The following is a 16,229-nucleotide window of genomic DNA, read 5'->3' as shown; positions in this document are numbered from 1 at the left end:
CCGGCACACAGGGGCTGATTCGTGGGGTGCTGTCACCACCGTAGGTCATGGCATGAGAGGGGTTTGCAGCGAGGCTTTCTGAGGTGACAAAGAAATCTTCATCTCTCTCCCTGGAGACATGTCCCTGAGCCATGCTAGAAGGTGCACAAGAAGCAGCATTCTCACAGGGAAGGTTAAGGCAGATGTACTACTTCTACATGAGGCTGCAATTCACTTATCTATATTTTCGCCGCATCCTCACGTGGCCACCAATACTCATGGATGTGCAATCAACATCTTCCTGAAACATTAGAATATCTTGGAGGGAAAACAATCAATCTGTTCAAGTACAGGAGAATTTCACATCATCAGAAGTCTCTGTCACACCCACTTTCCACCTGAAACCAATTACTCCCTTTCCCTTCACGTTAGGAATCTCTCAGGCACCCTTAAAAGCACATTTAGCAATGCTGCAAGTGTTGGAGGGAGACACTTGAAAGACTGAGCTCCACATCAGGTTTCTCTCCAGAGACTTGCTCCACAGACCCCATTTCCTTTTGAGGACTGGAGCTTTTCAGCATCTTCAGGAAATCCTTGGGCTTAGCAAGTTCAGCAGAGGCCAGAATCAGGGCATGTGAAAGGCAAGAGTGTCTGGTTCTCTAAGGCTCACATCAGGTTCATTTTCTTTTCTAAGGGAAGAACCTGGAAAAGGGAAAGTGATCCACAAAGCACACGATGACACCAATGGGGATGTGATAAGGGAATGAAAGGGAGCTCAGAGCTCTCTGATCTCTAGTTGATGGGCCATTAGGAAACACAGGTTGTGGCTGTGAATTGGCTCAGGCTGAGCTTTGTCAGTGACAAAGCTTAGAGATAATGAGAGAGGAGATGGAAGCCCCAGGAAAAGTGAGACTGCCAGTGATTTGTCTCTGGGATCAGCAAGGATGGTTGCAGCTTTCTCTTCTTAGAACAAATGCTGGAAAGAATCCTCATCTCCCTGTACTGGTGTGATTATCTTTTCTCTGCTCTGAAGCCTAAGAAGGCTCAGTCTTTGAAGGAGCTCATAGAAGGATAAGGTTTCACTTGGAAAATCTGTGACAGCCTCAGGACCCTGCATTTCTCTAGCATCCTCCTTCTAAACCACGAACAGTGCAACACATGCATAAGAATGTTCCTATTGCACCCATTGTCACTACCTGTATGATCGTTTATGTTATTCCAGAAAATTTCTTGTGACAAACCACTTTAGAGGAAACTAACATGACCAGGATGGGATCACTCTGGTGTTGACTTGAAGTAGGGAGTGGGAGTGAGGGAGCAGGGAGAGAGGTGTTCATCCCAGGAAGATGAAGAAGGGCAGGGGAGAAGCAGCACAAACAGAGGGGTCTGCTGTTCCCACAGGAAATTGCAGTGACCCCACAGAGCTGAGAAAGCTCAGTGGGGAAGGAGCCCCTGAGCTCCCCGGTGCCCAGCCCTGGGGGTGCAGCACAGCTGGCGATTGCAGCTGCGGACGTGAGGACTCCACTGCGAGCTGAGCGGGAACAGCCCCTGCCCCTGGCTGAGGCGCAGAGGCACGGAATGCTCACACTGCCAAGGGCTGAGGGAGCCACGGGCGCTGCTGCTGGACGAGGCACAAACGCAGCAGGAGCATTTCAGGCACGGCAAGGACAGCTCATTTCCCTGCCTGCTCCCGCGGCTGCTTCCTTTGCTGCCCCGAGAGTGGTTTCCGGCAGCTCTGTTCTCTCGGCGCTGGGACGAGCTTTGTGACTCTGCCTCACTCAGCAAACACTCACCTTGGGCTCGGCATGCACCTCGCCTATCTCATCCTCACCGTCTTCCTGGGACAGCTCCTGGGTGAGTCCTTCCTCTTCCCAAAGCATCCCTCTTTTACTGCCCCCAGGAAATCAGCAACAGCCTTATCAGCTTCATGGGGGAAATATCTGTGAATATCGAGGAAAGGCTGAGGAAAATCTGCTCCTCTTTGTGGTTTTGCGAGTGTTTGCTCAAGAAACTCATAGATATGTAAAGGAAAAGGGAAGGGAGAGAAGGGAAACCTCAGACTCCTTCTCAATCTTTTCTCTCGCCTTCAATCCATCTCCCTCTCTCTTCTCATCCTCGTGCTGTCACCTCAGGAGATCTCACCTGTCTCTGCAATGAAATATTGCTCCTGTTTTAATGTAAATTCCCAGATCCACTCAAACCACCCCAGGAATCTCAAAGTTCTTATATTACTGACATTTACAGGGTGTCCCGTTCTGCATCCAGGCTGACACAGCTCAGCCACAACTTCCAGGTTTCTCCGGGCTGGAAACACAACCAGGGCTCCCTCTTCCCATGTCCAGCATATTGTGAATAAGAAGATCAAGCAGCCCTCAGAAGTGACAGGGATGAGGAAGCAGGATGACCCTTTGTGCTGTACCTCCATGGGCTCCTCAGGCAGCTGGAGGGGTGCTGGTTCCAGCACACAAAATTCAGGCAGGACAAGCTCTTCCCTGGTTTTTGTGCATCAGGAGCAAGAGTAGAGACATTGCCCAGCTCTCATTTGGGTGATGCAGAGCAAACAGCTCCATATCCATGCCGAAAATCACCCAGGACTGTGCTACAAGGCAGGGAGCTTTCTCCATCAGCATTTCCGTGTGCTTCGTTTTGCTTCCCTGAGTCCTTCCCTGAGGAGCTGCTGACCTTCACTTTCTTCCAGGCACCACAGGGCAAAACACGATCACCCAGGAAGACGGAGCAGTCACAGTGAAGCAGGGACACCCCTTCCACACCACCTGCAAATACCAGACCAGTTATTCTACTGCCGTGCTCTGGTACCAGCTGCACAAAGGCCAAGGCCCACAGCTGATCTCCTATCAAGCAGGGAGTGGCCCCAAGCACAGCGGCCGTTTCACCACGCACCTCAACACCACGGGGAAATACAGTGTCCTGCAGGTGCAGCAAGTGGAGCTCTCTGACACTGCCTTGTACCTCTGTGCTGTGCAAGACACCCTGGTGCAGGGAGCTTCCTGGGCTGTGCAACAACCCAGGGGAGGGAGGGGATGTGTCAGTGCGAGGCTGAGGTTGGGGAAGGGACTCTGGGCTCAGCCCAGTGCTCACCAGAAGTTCCATGCCATATGGTTCACTGCTCTGATTGTTTTGACTCCGTCCACCCTGACACTTCATTTCGGAAACTGTTCTGGACAATTTTGACTAATTTCTACCTTGTGCAGTCTGTAAGTAAAGAAAAATTGCTCTGTGCTTGCCTGGGAGCTTGTCCTTCCACACTGCAGCCCTGCTGCTTTTGGCCCCACATGTCCAGAGTAGAGCCCAGGGCTGGTGCTGTGTTCGTGCCTTGTGAGCTCTTGGAGCAGCCCCGTTTGCAGGGACACACGTGAAGCACAGATTTGTATTTGGCTCCACGGGACACGGCTGTCGTTTGTCCCTGGCCATGCCCAAATTGTTGTGTCGCTGATGGTGCTGGTGCTGTGAGAGGCGGGCGCTGAGGCCGGCCGGGGCGGAGCTGGCGGCGGCGGAGAGGAGGCGGCAGGGCCGCAGCAGAGAGCCGGGGCTGAGGGGCCAGCGATGCTCGGCGGGCGGAGCGGCGGCATGCGGCGGTGTCGGGGCGCGGGGCTGGCGGCGCTGGCCGCGGTGCTGCTCGGTGCGCGGGGGTGGCGGACAAGGGGCCGCGCCTGGCTCTGGTCTCATCCCGCAGCTCCCTGGACGCTGCCGTCCTGCCTGGCTTCCCCTCAGACCTCTTCCTGCCAACTGTCCTCCCGTTCATCCTTCCTTCTTCTCAATCACATACTCCCGCAGAAATCTGCGGGTCCTATTCTTTTCCCACTCCTGCAAAAACATTGCTTTTTTATAACTTATTAAGTCAGTCCTTAGCATTACTAACTTTTCTGTCTTTTTGTGCTTTCTCCAGCATCCTCCCATTCTGCAGTCCCTCTGCTAATCCCGCTGACATTTTCGCATTCATCTCTCCATAAACGATTAATGGACACTTCTGTTTCTGCGCATCTTTAAATCCTCTGGGAACTCTTTTCCTCACCATCTCTGTGCGTTCCTAGCTGTTTCTGCGGGCTTTGTACTGTGCAGTGCGGCAATGAAGGATTTCAGGTTTTCCTTTTTCTCTCCACGACAGCGGCTGTGGCCAAAGCCCAGGTGCAGCAGGAGCCATTCGTAGAGACTACCGAGGGCAGCAGCATTAATATCAACTGCTCACATCCCACCAAACAGCTCAGCGATTGGATCCATTTCTATCGTCAGCTCCCGGGCCGAGGACCCGAATTCCTCGCACTCGCTGCTAGAGGGTCCAAGGCTGTGCCGGACATCGCAGGAGAGCTGAGGGTGTCGGAGGACGGGCGGAGCAGCGCGCTGTGGCTGCGGCGGCCCCGGCGCGGGGACGCGGCCGTGTATTACTGCGCGCTGGGCGCACGGGCAGAGGAGCCGGGGCTGCGGCCGGGCACGAACCGCGGCGGGCGGGGCCGGGCGGGGCCGGGGGCGCAGCGCCGGCCGCGGCCCGCAGGGGGCGCTGCCGCTCCGCCCGCCGGGCCCCGCGCGGCCCCGCAGCTCCTTCCTGTGCCCCGAGCCCGCCCGCACCGAGCCCGCACAGCCCGGCACGCCCGGGGCCCGCACACGCTGCCAGCGCGCCCCTGCCCGCACACACTCGCCGCGCACAGCCCGGCACGGCCTCGCTCCCGAGCCGCCCTCGGCCCGACACCCAACTGCGGAGCCCCGCGCCTCTGCCAGCGCCTCTCGCCCTCCGCCCGCGCCTCCTGCTGCTCTCAGCCGCCTTTCCTAATTCACGGAGTGCTGTCACCTCCGTTGGTCATGGTATGAGAGGGGTTTGCAGCAAGGCTTTCTGAGGTGACAAAGAAATCTCCATCTCTGTCCCTGCAGAAATGTCTCTGTTCTATCCTGCAAGGTCCATAAGAAGCAGCATTCTCACATGGACGTGTAAGGCTGGTGAATAACTCAACCCCACCTGACGCTGGAATTCATATGTGCATTCAGCATCTTCCTGAAACAGTAGAACATCTATTAGGGAAAAAAACAATCAATCTGTTCCAGTACAGGAGCATTTTGAATCATCAGAGGCATCTGTCCCACCCCCCTTCCCCCGAAAACCAATTGGTCTCTTTCCCTTCACGTTAGGAACCTCTCTGGCTCTCTGAAAAGCTGATGCCAGCATTTAGCAATGCTGCAAGTGTTGGAGGGAGACATTTGAAAGACTGAGCCACACATGAGGTTTCCCTACAGAGACCTGCTCTAGAGACCCCATTCCCTTTCGCACAGGAGCCTTTCAGCATCTTCAGGAACTCCTTGGGCTTAGCAAGTTGAGCACAGGCCACAGTCAGGGCATGTGAGAGGCCAGAGTGTCCGGTTCTCTAAGGCACAAATTATGTCCCTTTTCCTTTCCAAGGACAAAACAAGGAAAAGGAAAAGTGATCGAGAAAGCACACCATGACACTAATGTGACATGAGGTAAAAAGGGAGAGAAGGAGGGAGCTCAGAGCTCTTTGATCTCTAATTGATGGGCCATTAGGAAACAGCGGCTGTGGCTGTGAATTGGCTCAGGCTGAGCTTTGTCAGTGACAAAGATTAAAGAGATGATGAGAGAGGAGATGGAAGCCCCAGGAGAGGAGAGCCTGCCTTTGATGTGTCTCTGGCATCAGCATGGGTGCTTGGAGCTTTCTCAGAACAAATGCTGAGAAGCATCCTCATCTCCCTGTACATGTCTTACCGTCTTTGCTCTGAGTCCGCAGAAGGAAAAAATCTTTGAAGGAAAGTGTAGGTGGGTAAGCTTTCATCTGGGAAATCCGTGACAACCGGAGGACCCACACTTTTCTAGAAACCTCCTTCTAAACTATGGCGAGGTACAACTGTACGATTGGAATGTTCTTATTACAATGATTATCCTTACGTTCATCATTATTTACATCATACTGGAGCTTTTTTGTACGAAAACCATTTTAGATAAAACCAAAATGTGCAGGATGGGATCACTCTGGAGTTGGTACGGAGAAGGAAGTGGGAGTGAGGGAGCAGGGAGAGAGGTGTTCATCCCAGGCAAAGAAGAAGGGCAGGGGAGAAGCAGCAGAGACAGAGGGGGCTGCTGTTCCCACAGGAAATTGCAGTGACCCCGGAAAGCTGAGAAAGCTCAGTGGGGAAGGAGCCCCTGAGCTCCCCGGTGCCCAGCCCTGGGGGTGCAGCACAGCTGGCGATTGCAGCTGCGGACGCGAGGACTCCACTGCGAGCTGAGCGGGAACAGCCCCTGCCCCTGGCTGAGGCGCAGAGGCACGGAATGCTCACACTGCCAAGGGCTGAGGGAGCCACGGGCGCTGCTGCTGGACGAGGCACAAACGCAGCAGGAGCATTTCAGGCACGGCAAGGACAGCTCATTTCCCTGCCTGCTCCCGCGGCTGCTTCCTTTGCTGCCCCGAGAGTGGTTTCCGGCAGCTCTGTTCTCTCAGCGCTGGGACGAGCTTTGTGACTCTGCCTCACTCAGCAAACACTCACCTTGGGCTCGGCATGCACCTCGCCTATCTCATCCTCACCGTCTTCCTGGGACAGCTCCTGGGTGAGTCCTGCCTCTTCCCCAAGACATCCTTCTTCTTCTTCTCTTCAGGAAATCACCAACCTCCTTATCAGTACTGTATGAGGAAATATAAGTGAATATCGGGGAAAGGCTGAGAAAAATCTGCTTGTCCTTGTGGTTTTGTGAGTGTTTGCTCAAGAAATTCTTAGATTTGTAAAGAAGAAAATGGAAGGGAGAGAAGGGAAACCTCAGACCCCTTCTCTGTCTTTCCTCTCTCCTTCAATGCATCTCCCTCTGTCTCCCTCTTCTCATCCTCCTGCTGTCACCTCAGGAGATCTCAGCTGTATCTGCAGTGAAATATTGCTCCTGTTTTAATGTAAATTCCCAGATCCACTCAAACCACCCCAGGAATCTCTAAGTTCTTATATTACTGACATTTACAGGGTGTCCCATTCTGCCTCCAGGCTGACACAGCTCAGCCACAGCTTCCAGGTTTCTCCGGGCTGGAAACACAACCAGGGCTCCCTCTTCCCATGCCCAGCATTGTGTGTACTCAGTGATCGAGGAGCCCTGAGAGGTGACAGGGATGGGGTAGCAGGATGACCCTTTCTGCTGTACCTCGATGGGCTCCTCAGGCAGCTGGAGGGGTGCTGGTTCCAGCACACAAAGTTCAGGCAGGATAAGTTCTTCCCTGGTTTTTGTGCATCAGGAGCAAGAGCAGAGACATTGCCCAGCTCTCATTTTGGTGATGCAGAGCAAACAGCTTCATATCCATGCCGAAAATCACCCAGGACTGTGCTACAAGGCAGGGAGCTTTCTCCATCAGCATTTTCCGTGTGCTTCGTTTTGCTTCCCTGAGTCCTTCCCTGAGGAGCTGCTGACCTTCACTTTTTTCCAGGCACCACGGGGCAAAACACGATCACCCAGGAAGATGGAGCAGTCACAGTGAAGCAGGGACACCCCTTCCACACCACCTGCAAATACCAGACCAATAACTTTTATTCCCTGCTCTGGTACCAGCTACGGCAAGGCCAAGGCCCACAGCTGATCTCCTATCAAGCAGGGCCTGGCCCCAAGCACAGCGGCCGTTTCACCACGCACCTCAACACCACGGGGAAATACAGTGTCCTGCAGGTGCAGCAAGTGGAGCTCTCTGACACTGCCTTGTACCTCTGTGCTGTGCAAGACACCCTGGTGCAGGGAGCTTCCTGGGCTGTACAACAACCCAGGGGAGGGAGGGGATGTGTCAGTGCGAGGCTGAGGTTGGGGAAGGGACTCTGGGCTCACCATCGTGCTCACCCGAAGTTCCATGCCCATATGCGTTCACTGCTTTGATAGCTTTGACGCCATCCACCCCAGTAGTTCCACTGGGAAATTATTTTCGACTATTTTGACTCATTTCTGCCTTGTGCAGTCTCTAAGTAAACAAAGATTGTGCTGTGCTTGCCTGGGACCTTGTCCCTCCACACTGCAGCCCTGCTGCTTTTGGCCCCACATGTCCTGAGCAGAGCCCAGGGCTGGTGCTGTGTTCGTGCCTTGTGTGCTCTTGGAGCAGCCCCGTTTGCAGGGACACACGTGAAGCACAGATTTGTGTGTGGCTCCACGGGACACGGCTGTCTCTTGTCGCTAGCGGTGCCCAAATTGTTGTGTCGCTGATGGTGCTGGTGCTGTGAGAGGCAGGCGCTGAGGCCGGCCGGGGCGGAGCTGGCGGCGGCGGAGAGGAGGCGGCAGGGCCGCAGCAGAGAGCCGGGGCTGAGGGGCCAGCGATGCTCGGCGGGCGGAGCGGCGGCATGCGGCGGTGTCGGGGCGCGGGGCTGGCGGCGCTGGCCGCGGTGCTGCTCGGTGCGCGGGGGTGGCTGCCGAGGGGCCGCGCCTGGCACTGGGCTCATCCCGCAGCTCCCTGGACGCTGCCGTCCTGCCTGGCTTCCTCTCACACCTCTACATGCCAACTGTACTGCCGCGCATGTCTCCCTCTTCTCCATCCCATATTTCCGCAGACCTCTCCCTGTTCAATTCTTTGCTCAATTCTGCTGAAACTTTGAGTTTTTATAATTCACAAAGTCAGTACTTACTCTTTCTAACCCTTCTGTCTTTTTCTGCTTTCTCCAACATCCTCCCTGTCTGCAGTGACTCTCCTAATCAGGCTGTTATTTTCGCATTCATTTCTCCAGAAACTATTTATGGACGCTTCTGTACCTGTGCATCTTGAAATCCTCTGGGAACTCTTTTCCTCATAGTCTCTGTGCGTTGCTGACTGTTTCTGCGGGCTTTGTACTGTGCAGTGCGGCAATGAAGGATTTCAGGTTTGTCCTTTTGCTGTCCCCGACAGTGGCTTCAGGCAGAGCCCAGGTACAGCAGGAGGCATTCGTGGAGACCACCGAGGAAATCGGCATCAGCATCAACTGCTCACACCCCACCAAGCAGCTCGGATACTACATCCATTTCTACCGTCAGCTCCCGGGAGGAGAACCCAAACTTCTCGTGAGCGCTCACAAAGGATTCAAGGAGCTGCCAGACATCGCAGGAGAGCTGAGGGTGTCGGAGGACGGGCGGAGCAGCGCGCTGTGGCTGCGGCGGCCCCGGCGCGGGGACGCGGCCGTGTATTACTGCGCGCTGGGCGCACGGGCAGAGGAGCCGGGGCTGCGGCCGGGCACGAACCGCCGCGGGCGGGGCCGGGCGGGGCCGGGGGCGCAGCGCCGGCCGCGGCCCGCAGGGGGCGCTGCCGCTCCGCCCGCCGGGCCCCGCGCGGCCCCGCAGCTCCATCCTGTGCCCCGAGCCTGCCCGCACCGAGCCCGCACAGCCCGGCACGCCCGGGGCCCGCACACGCTGCCAGCCCGGCCCTGCCCGCACACACTCGCCGCGGACAGCCCGGCACGGCCTCGCTCCCGAGCCGCCCTCGGCCTGACACCCAACTGCGGAGCCCCACGCCTCTGCCAGCGCCTCTCGCCCTCCGCCCGCGCCTGCTGCTGCTCTCAGCCGCCTTTCCTAATTCACGGAGCGCTGTCACCTCCGTTGGTCATGGTATGAGAGGGATTGACAGCGAGGCTCTCTGAGGTGACAAAGAAATCTCCATCTCTGTCCCTGCAGAATTGTCCCTGTTCCATCCTGCAAGGGGCATAAGAAGCAGCATTCTCACATGGACGTGTAAGGCAGGTGTACTTTGAATCTCACCCGAGGCTAGAATTCCCTTCTCTACCTTTTCTCCTCATCTTCACGTGTCCACAAATACCCAGGGATGTGCATTCGGAATTGTCCTGAAACAGTAGAACATGTAGAAGGGAAAACAGTAAATCTCTTGGAGTAAAGATGCTTTTTATCTGAGGCCTCTATCCCCCCCTCGTTCCACCTGAAATCGATTGCTCCCTTTCCCTTCACGTTAGGAACCTCTCAGGCTCTCTGAAAAGGAGACGCCAGTATTTAGCAATGCTGCAAGAGTCGGAGGGAGACATTTGAAAGACTGAGCTCCACATCAGGTTTCTCTCCAGAGACCTGCTCTAGAGACCCCATTTCGTTTTGGGGAAAGGAGCCTTTCAGCATCTTCAGGAACTCCCTGGGCTTGGCAAGTTCAGCAGACACCACAGTCAGGGCATTAGAAAGGAGAGAATGTCTGGCTCCCTAAGGCACAAATGATGTTCCTTTTCCTTTCCAAGGGCAGAACAAGGAAAAGGGAAAGTGATCAACAAAGCACAGAGTGACACTAATGTGACATGAGGTGATAAGGGAGAGAAGTGGGGAAATCAGAGCTCTCCGATCTCTAATTGCTGGGCCATTAGGCAACAGAGGCTGTGGCTGTGAATTGGCTCAGGCTGAGCTTTGTCAGTGACAAAGCTTAAAGAGAGAATGAGAGAGAACATGGAAAGCCCAGGAAGGGAGAGACTGGCAGAGATGTGTCTCTGGCATCAGCATGAGTGCTTGCAGGTTTCTCTTCTTAGAAAAAATGCTGAGAAGAATCCTCATCTCCCTGTATATATCTTACCGTCTTTTCTCTGCACTAAACCTTAAAAAGGAAAAATCTCTGAAAGAGAGTGTAGGAGGCTGATCTTCCACCTGGAAAGTCAGTGACAAACCCAGGACCATCCACTTCTCTAGAAATCTCCTTCTGAACCATGAGTAGGGGTAACACTTGCATGAGAATATTCCTTTTACTAACATTATCATTATCTACATCATTATTCAAATCATTCTACAGCTCTTTTGTGACTAACCCGTCTTGCAGGAAACCAAAATGACCAGCATGGGATCACTCTGGAGTTGGTATCGAGAAGGAAGTGGTAGTGAGGGACCAGGGAGAGGTGTTCATCCCAAGGAGATGAAGAAGGGCAGGGGAGAAGCAGCAGAGACAGAGGGGTCTCCTGTTCCCACAGGAAATTGCAGTGACCCTACAGAGATGAGAAAGATCAGTGGGGAAGGAGCGCCTGAGCTCCCCGGTGCCCAGCCCTGGGGGTGCAGCAGAGCTGGCGATTGCAGCTGCGGACGTGAGGACTCCACTGCGAGCTGAGCGGGAACAGCCCCTGCCCCTGGCTGAGGCGCAGAGGCACGGAATGCTCACACTGCCAAGGGCTGAGGGAGCCACGGGCGCTGCTGCTGGACGAGGCACAAACGCAGCAGGAGCATTTCAGGCACGGCAAGGACAGCTCATTTCCCTGCCTGCTCCCGCGGCTGCTTCCTTTGCTGCCCCCGAGAGTGGTTTCCGGCAGCTCTGTTCTCTCAGCGCTGGGACGAGCTTTGTGACTCTGCCTCACTCAGCAAACACGCACCTTGGGCTCGGCATGCACCTCGCCTATCTCATCCTCACCGTCTTCCTGGGACAGCTCCTCGGTGAGTCCTGCCTCTTCCCCAAACATCCCTCTTTTACTTCCCCCAGGAAATCCTCAACAGCCTTATCAACACCATGGGGGAAATATAAGTGAATATTGTGGAAAGGCTGAGAAAAATCTGTTTCTCCTTGTGGTTTTGCAAGTGTTTGCTCAAGAAGCTCATAGATTTGTAAAGGAAACTGGAAGGGAGAGAAGAGAAACCTCAGACCTCTTCTCTGCCTTTTCTCTCGTGTTCAATGCATCTCCCTCTGTCTCCCTCTTCTCATCCTCCTGCTGTCACCTCAGGAGATCTCAGCTGTCTCTGCAGTGAAATAGTGCTCCTGTTTGAAAGCCAATATTCAGATCTTGTCAAACCTGCCCCAGGCATCTCAAAGTTCTCATTTCACTGACATTTACAGGGTGTCCCATTCTGCCTTGTCATGGGTTGACATTTGACAAAATGCCAATGCACCCATGAGGGTATATTTTACCTAATGAACTCCTGTGAGATGTGGTCAAGAACAGAGCAGAGCAGGCCTACTTCTTGAAACAGACAGACAATTTATTATATTACATAACAATGGACAATAGAAAAGGAAAGAAAAACCCAGCCACCCAAAAGCAGAAGAGAAAACCTCCCAAAACACTGCTTCTCCTCCCCCCAATTTCCATTCCATACATGCTCACTCAGTTGTCTCCAGCACATTACCTTCATCTACTTGCTTAATCCCCCAACAACCCTGGGTTCCTAATCCAAACCATCATCCTTTAAAATTCAGACAATCCACATTCCATCCAGGACGAGAGGAGTCTCTCTCGCACCACAGACCCCCCCCCCCACAGGAAACACAGGTCCACCATCCCGTGTTCCCACGTCACCCATGGCACTGCCTGGAAGGGTCTGCCAGGGTGACACCCTCCTTTCCATGTCCGGCACTCTCACTGCCGTCCATGGACCTGCACTGCAACAGGGCTCTTTTTAAGGATGTTTTGGCCAAGTACCAAAAACCAGCCATCTTCTCATTTTGGGACTCAGGTCCCCCCCCATTTACCCCTGGGGCCGGGGGCTCCACGAAGCAGGCCAAAACGTCTCTGGGTTTGAGCCAAAAACATCCACCCAAACACAGTCTTATTTATAGTCAGGAGGGTCCAGGGTCCGTCTATGGCTATCATTATGCAAGAAAAGTCCGGCCTCATAAGCCACTCCTCTTCATTCCGGCCATCGAAGGGGCTTCTTTTCATCTCACATTACCCTCTCGGTCCCAGGCTGTCCTCTCTCTTCTAAAACCACCAACTATGAGAATACAGCGTCCAGGGATAACTCTCTTCTGCCTTAGAAAGAGTTAAAAGCTTTATCTCCCACCACCAAGGTCAGGCACAGGCGATCGCAGACACTGCAGGTCTCACAAGCAGCTCCAGCTCGGCACCTTCTCTCTGTGGGGGGAGGAGAGAGACGGGACCGGGGGGGGGGAAGGGGGGGGGGAACGGGATGGGACAGGGAGGGGGGACGGAAGGCACCTCCAAAGTTCTCCCTCCACCCCTCCATTCTAGATGGAAGCTGGACCAGCTCCACTCCAGCTCCCTCTGTTCCCCACCCCAAGGCCCACCTTGCTAAGCCAGGCCCACCTTGCTCCCCTCCCCCATCCGGCCTAGCCAGGCCGGCAGGGGAGAGGAGGAGACGCTCCCTCTCCGAAAGCAGAGCAGGAAAGAGAGAGTCCTGCTGGGAAATCCGGCTTTTAACCCCTCGTGTCCTCAGAGGCGTGTCCACCTCTTAGTGGCCAACAAAGGTGCCAATATTCAGATCTAAAGACTAATTGGTTTGACCACTACTTCCAAAAAAACTCACTTCCCTTCAAACCACGACACTCCACCCCTCGCCCTCTGAGGACACATATTTATAAACTAACACCAACATTACATTCATACATTTATGTTATCACCTATTTCATGCTTTGCTCTTGTTCCTCTTTGATCCCATCTCACAGTTTTCATCTTACAAAATCTCGATTCCCGGTCAGGGAACCAAAAATGTCATGGGTTGACATTTGACAAAATGCCAATGCACCCATGAGGGTATATTTTACCTAATGAACTCCTGTGAGATGTGGTCAAGAACAGAGCAGAGCAGGCCTACTTCTTGAAACAGACAGACAATTTATTATATTACATAACAATGGACAATAGAAAAGGAAAGAAAAACCCAGCCACCCAAAAGCAGAAGAGAAAACCTCCCAAAACACTGCTTCTCCTCCCCCCAATTTCCATTCCATACATGCTCACTCAGTTGTCTCCAGCACATTACCTTCATCTACTTGCTTAATCCCCCAACAACCCTGGGTTCCTAATCCAAACCATCATCCTTTAAAATTCAGACAATCCACATTCCATCCAGGACGAGAGGAGTCTCTCTCGCACCACAGACCCCCCCCCCACAGGAAACACAGGTCCACCATCCCGTGTTCCCACGTCACCCATGGCACTGCCTGGAAGGGTCTGCCAGGGTGACACCCTCCTTTCCATGTCCGGCACTCTCACTGCCGTCCATGGACCTGCACTGCAACAGGGCTCTTTTTAAGGATGTTTTGGCCAAGTACCAAAAACCAGCCATCTTCTCATTTTGGGACTCAGGTCCCCCCCATTTACCCCTGGGGCCGGGGGCTCCACGAAGCAGGCCAAAACGTCTCTGGGTTTGAGCCAAAAACATCCACCCAAACACAGTCTTATTTATAGTCAGGAGGGTCCAGGGTCCGTCTATGGCTATCATTATGCAAGAAAAGTCCGGCCTCATAAGCCACTCCTCTTCATTCCGGCCATCGAAGGGGCTTCTTTTCATCTCACATTACCCTCTCGGTCCCAGGCTGTCCTCTCTCTTCTAAAACCACCAACTATGAGAATACAGCGTCCAGGGATAACTCTCTTCTGCCTTAGAAAGAGTTAAAAGCTTTATCTCCCACCACCAAGGTCAGGCACAGGCGATCGCAGACACTGCAGGTCTCACAAGCAGCTCCAGCTCGGCACCTTCTCTCTGTGGGGGGAGGAGAGAGACGGGACCGGGGGGGGGGAAGGGGGGGGGAACGGGATGGGACAGGGAGGGGGGACGGAAGGCACCTCCAAAGTTCTCCCTCCACCCCTCCATTCTAGATGGAAGCTGGACCAGCTCCACTCCAGCTCCCTCTGTTCCCCACCCCAAGGCCCACCTTGCTAAGCCAGGCCCACCTTGCTCCCCTCCCCCATCCGGCCTAGCCAGGCCGGCAGGGGAGAGGAGGAGACGCTCCCTCTCCGAAAGCAGAGCAGGAAAGAGAGAGTCCTGCTGGGAAATCCGGCTTTTAACCCCTCGTGTCCTCAGAGGCGTGTCCACCTCTTAGTGGCCAACAAAGGTGCCAATATTCAGATCTAAAGACTAATTGGTTTGACCACTACTTCCAAAAAAACTCACTTCCCTTCAAACCACGACATGCCTCCAGACTGACACAGATCAGCCACGGCTTCCAGGGTTCTCCGGGCTGGAAATACAACCAGGGCTCCTTCTATCCATAGCCAGCATTGTATGTAATCAGACACTGAGGAGCCCTGAGAGGTGACAGGGATGGGGAAGCAGAATTAATTATTTTTCTGTACCTCGATGGGTTCCTTAGGCAGCTGGAGGGGTTCTGGTCCCAGCACACAAAGTTCAGGCATGACAGGCTGTTTCCTGGTCCTTTGTGCATCAGGAGCAGGAGCAGAGAAAAAACCCAGCTCATTCTTTGGGTGATACACGGCAAACAGCTCCATAACCATGCCAAAAATCTCTCAGGACTCTGCTACAAGGCAGGGAGCTTTCTCCATCAGCGTTTTCCATGTACTTTCCATACGGCTTCCCTGAGGAGCTGCTGACCTTCACTTTCTTCCAGGCACCACGGGGCAAACCACGGTCACCCAGGAAGATGGAGCAGTCACAGTGAAGCAGGGACACCCCTTCCACACCACCTGCAAATACCAGACCAGTGGTTTTACTGCCTTGGTCTGGTACCAGCTACGGCAAGGCCAAGGCCCACAGCTGCTCTCCTATCAAGCAGGGCCTGGCCCCAAGCACAGCGGCCGTTTCACCACGCACCTCAACACCACGGGGAAATACAGTGTCCTGCAGGTGCAGCAAGTGGAGCTCTCTGACACTGCCTTGTACCTCTGTGCTGTGCAAGACACCCTGGTGCAGGGAGCTTCCTGGGCTGTGCTACAACCCAGGGGAGGGAGGGGATGTGTCAGTGCGAGGCTGAGGTTGGGGAAGGGACTCTGGGCTCAGCCCAGTGCTCACCACAAGTTATATCACATGTGTGTACAATGCTCTGATAGTTTTGACCCGTCTATATTGACAGTTCCTTTGGGAAAATATTCTGGAAAAATTTTGACTCATTTCTGCCTTGTGCAGTCTTTAAGTAAAGAAAAATTGCTCTGTGCTTGCCTGGGACCTTCCTCACTGCAGCCCTGCTGCTTTTGGCCCCACATGTCCTGAGCAGAGCCCAGGGCTGGTGCTGTGTTCGTGCCTTGTGTGCTCTTGGAGCAGCCCCGTTTGCAGGGACACACGTGAAGCACAGATTTGTGTGTGGCTCCACACCGATGTGCACAGCCCTGTGTGTGTCCGTGCGTGTCCCTCATCGGGAGGGAATTTCCTGACTGTGCCAGGGACACCGAGTGCTGCTGTGGCCCTGAGCAGCACAGGTCAGCAGCTTCGCAGGCTCGGAAGGAGCCTGAGTGCAGCCGAGCGGGGAGGGCAGCTGCCTGCTCGAGATGTGTGCAGGCAAGAGGCACAGAAATGCAGCCGCTGTGTCCTGAGCTCTCCCCTCCCCTGCCCCTGCAAAGCTCCCGCTCGGCTGATGCTGATTTGAGATGCAACAAGGGTGGTTTTACTCCTACTTTGATGCTCAGCTGAGCTCAAGACAAACAACATGGGCGGG

The 16,229-nt window shown here is 54.3% G+C and overlaps 1 long non-coding RNA gene and 4 gene segments (V, D, J or C); 4 read left to right on the top strand and 1 right to left on the bottom strand.

The window, feature by feature from the left end:
- The first annotated feature begins 1,356 nt into the window (after positions 1 to 1,356).
- LOC134553861 (T cell receptor alpha variable 1-2-like) lies at positions 1,357 to 3,171 on the top strand. The segment is given in 2 exon segments: positions 1,357 to 1,833; positions 2,678 to 3,171. Coding segments are annotated over 2 exon segments (543 nt in total).
- Positions 3,172 to 3,543: 372 nt separating this feature from the next.
- LOC134554339 (T cell receptor alpha variable 26-2-like) lies at positions 3,544 to 4,924 on the top strand. The segment is given in 3 exon segments: positions 3,544 to 3,619; positions 4,106 to 4,442; positions 4,864 to 4,924. Coding segments are annotated over 3 exon segments (474 nt in total).
- A 1,431-nt stretch (positions 4,925 to 6,355) lies between these two features.
- Positions 6,356 to 7,913, top strand: LOC134553867 (T cell receptor alpha variable 1-1-like). The segment is given in 2 exon segments: positions 6,356 to 6,544; positions 7,401 to 7,913. Coding segments are annotated over 2 exon segments (486 nt in total).
- Positions 7,914 to 8,207: 294 nt separating this feature from the next.
- Positions 8,208 to 11,408, top strand: LOC134554338 (T cell receptor alpha variable 4-like). The segment is given in 3 exon segments: positions 8,208 to 8,344; positions 8,832 to 9,178; positions 11,367 to 11,408. Coding segments are annotated over 3 exon segments (465 nt in total).
- Positions 11,409 to 11,839: 431 nt separating this feature from the next.
- On the bottom strand, positions 11,840 to 14,754 carry LOC134553904 (uncharacterized). Its single transcript, XR_010081158.1, has 2 exons — positions 14,496 to 14,754; positions 11,840 to 14,323 (listed from the first exon to the last, which is right to left on the bottom strand). It is a non-coding gene; the product is annotated as an uncharacterized LOC134553904 (long non-coding RNA).
- Positions 14,755 to 16,229: the final 1,475 nt, after the last annotated feature.

This window comes from Prinia subflava, chromosome 8, assembly GCF_021018805.1.
Source record: "Prinia subflava isolate CZ2003 ecotype Zambia chromosome 8, Cam_Psub_1.2, whole genome shotgun sequence".
In the NCBI taxonomy this organism is placed as follows: domain Eukaryota; kingdom Metazoa; phylum Chordata; class Aves; order Passeriformes; family Cisticolidae; genus Prinia; species Prinia subflava.
The sequence above is the reverse complement of the archived record's forward strand: the minus strand, read 5'-3'. Positions and strand labels throughout refer to the sequence as shown.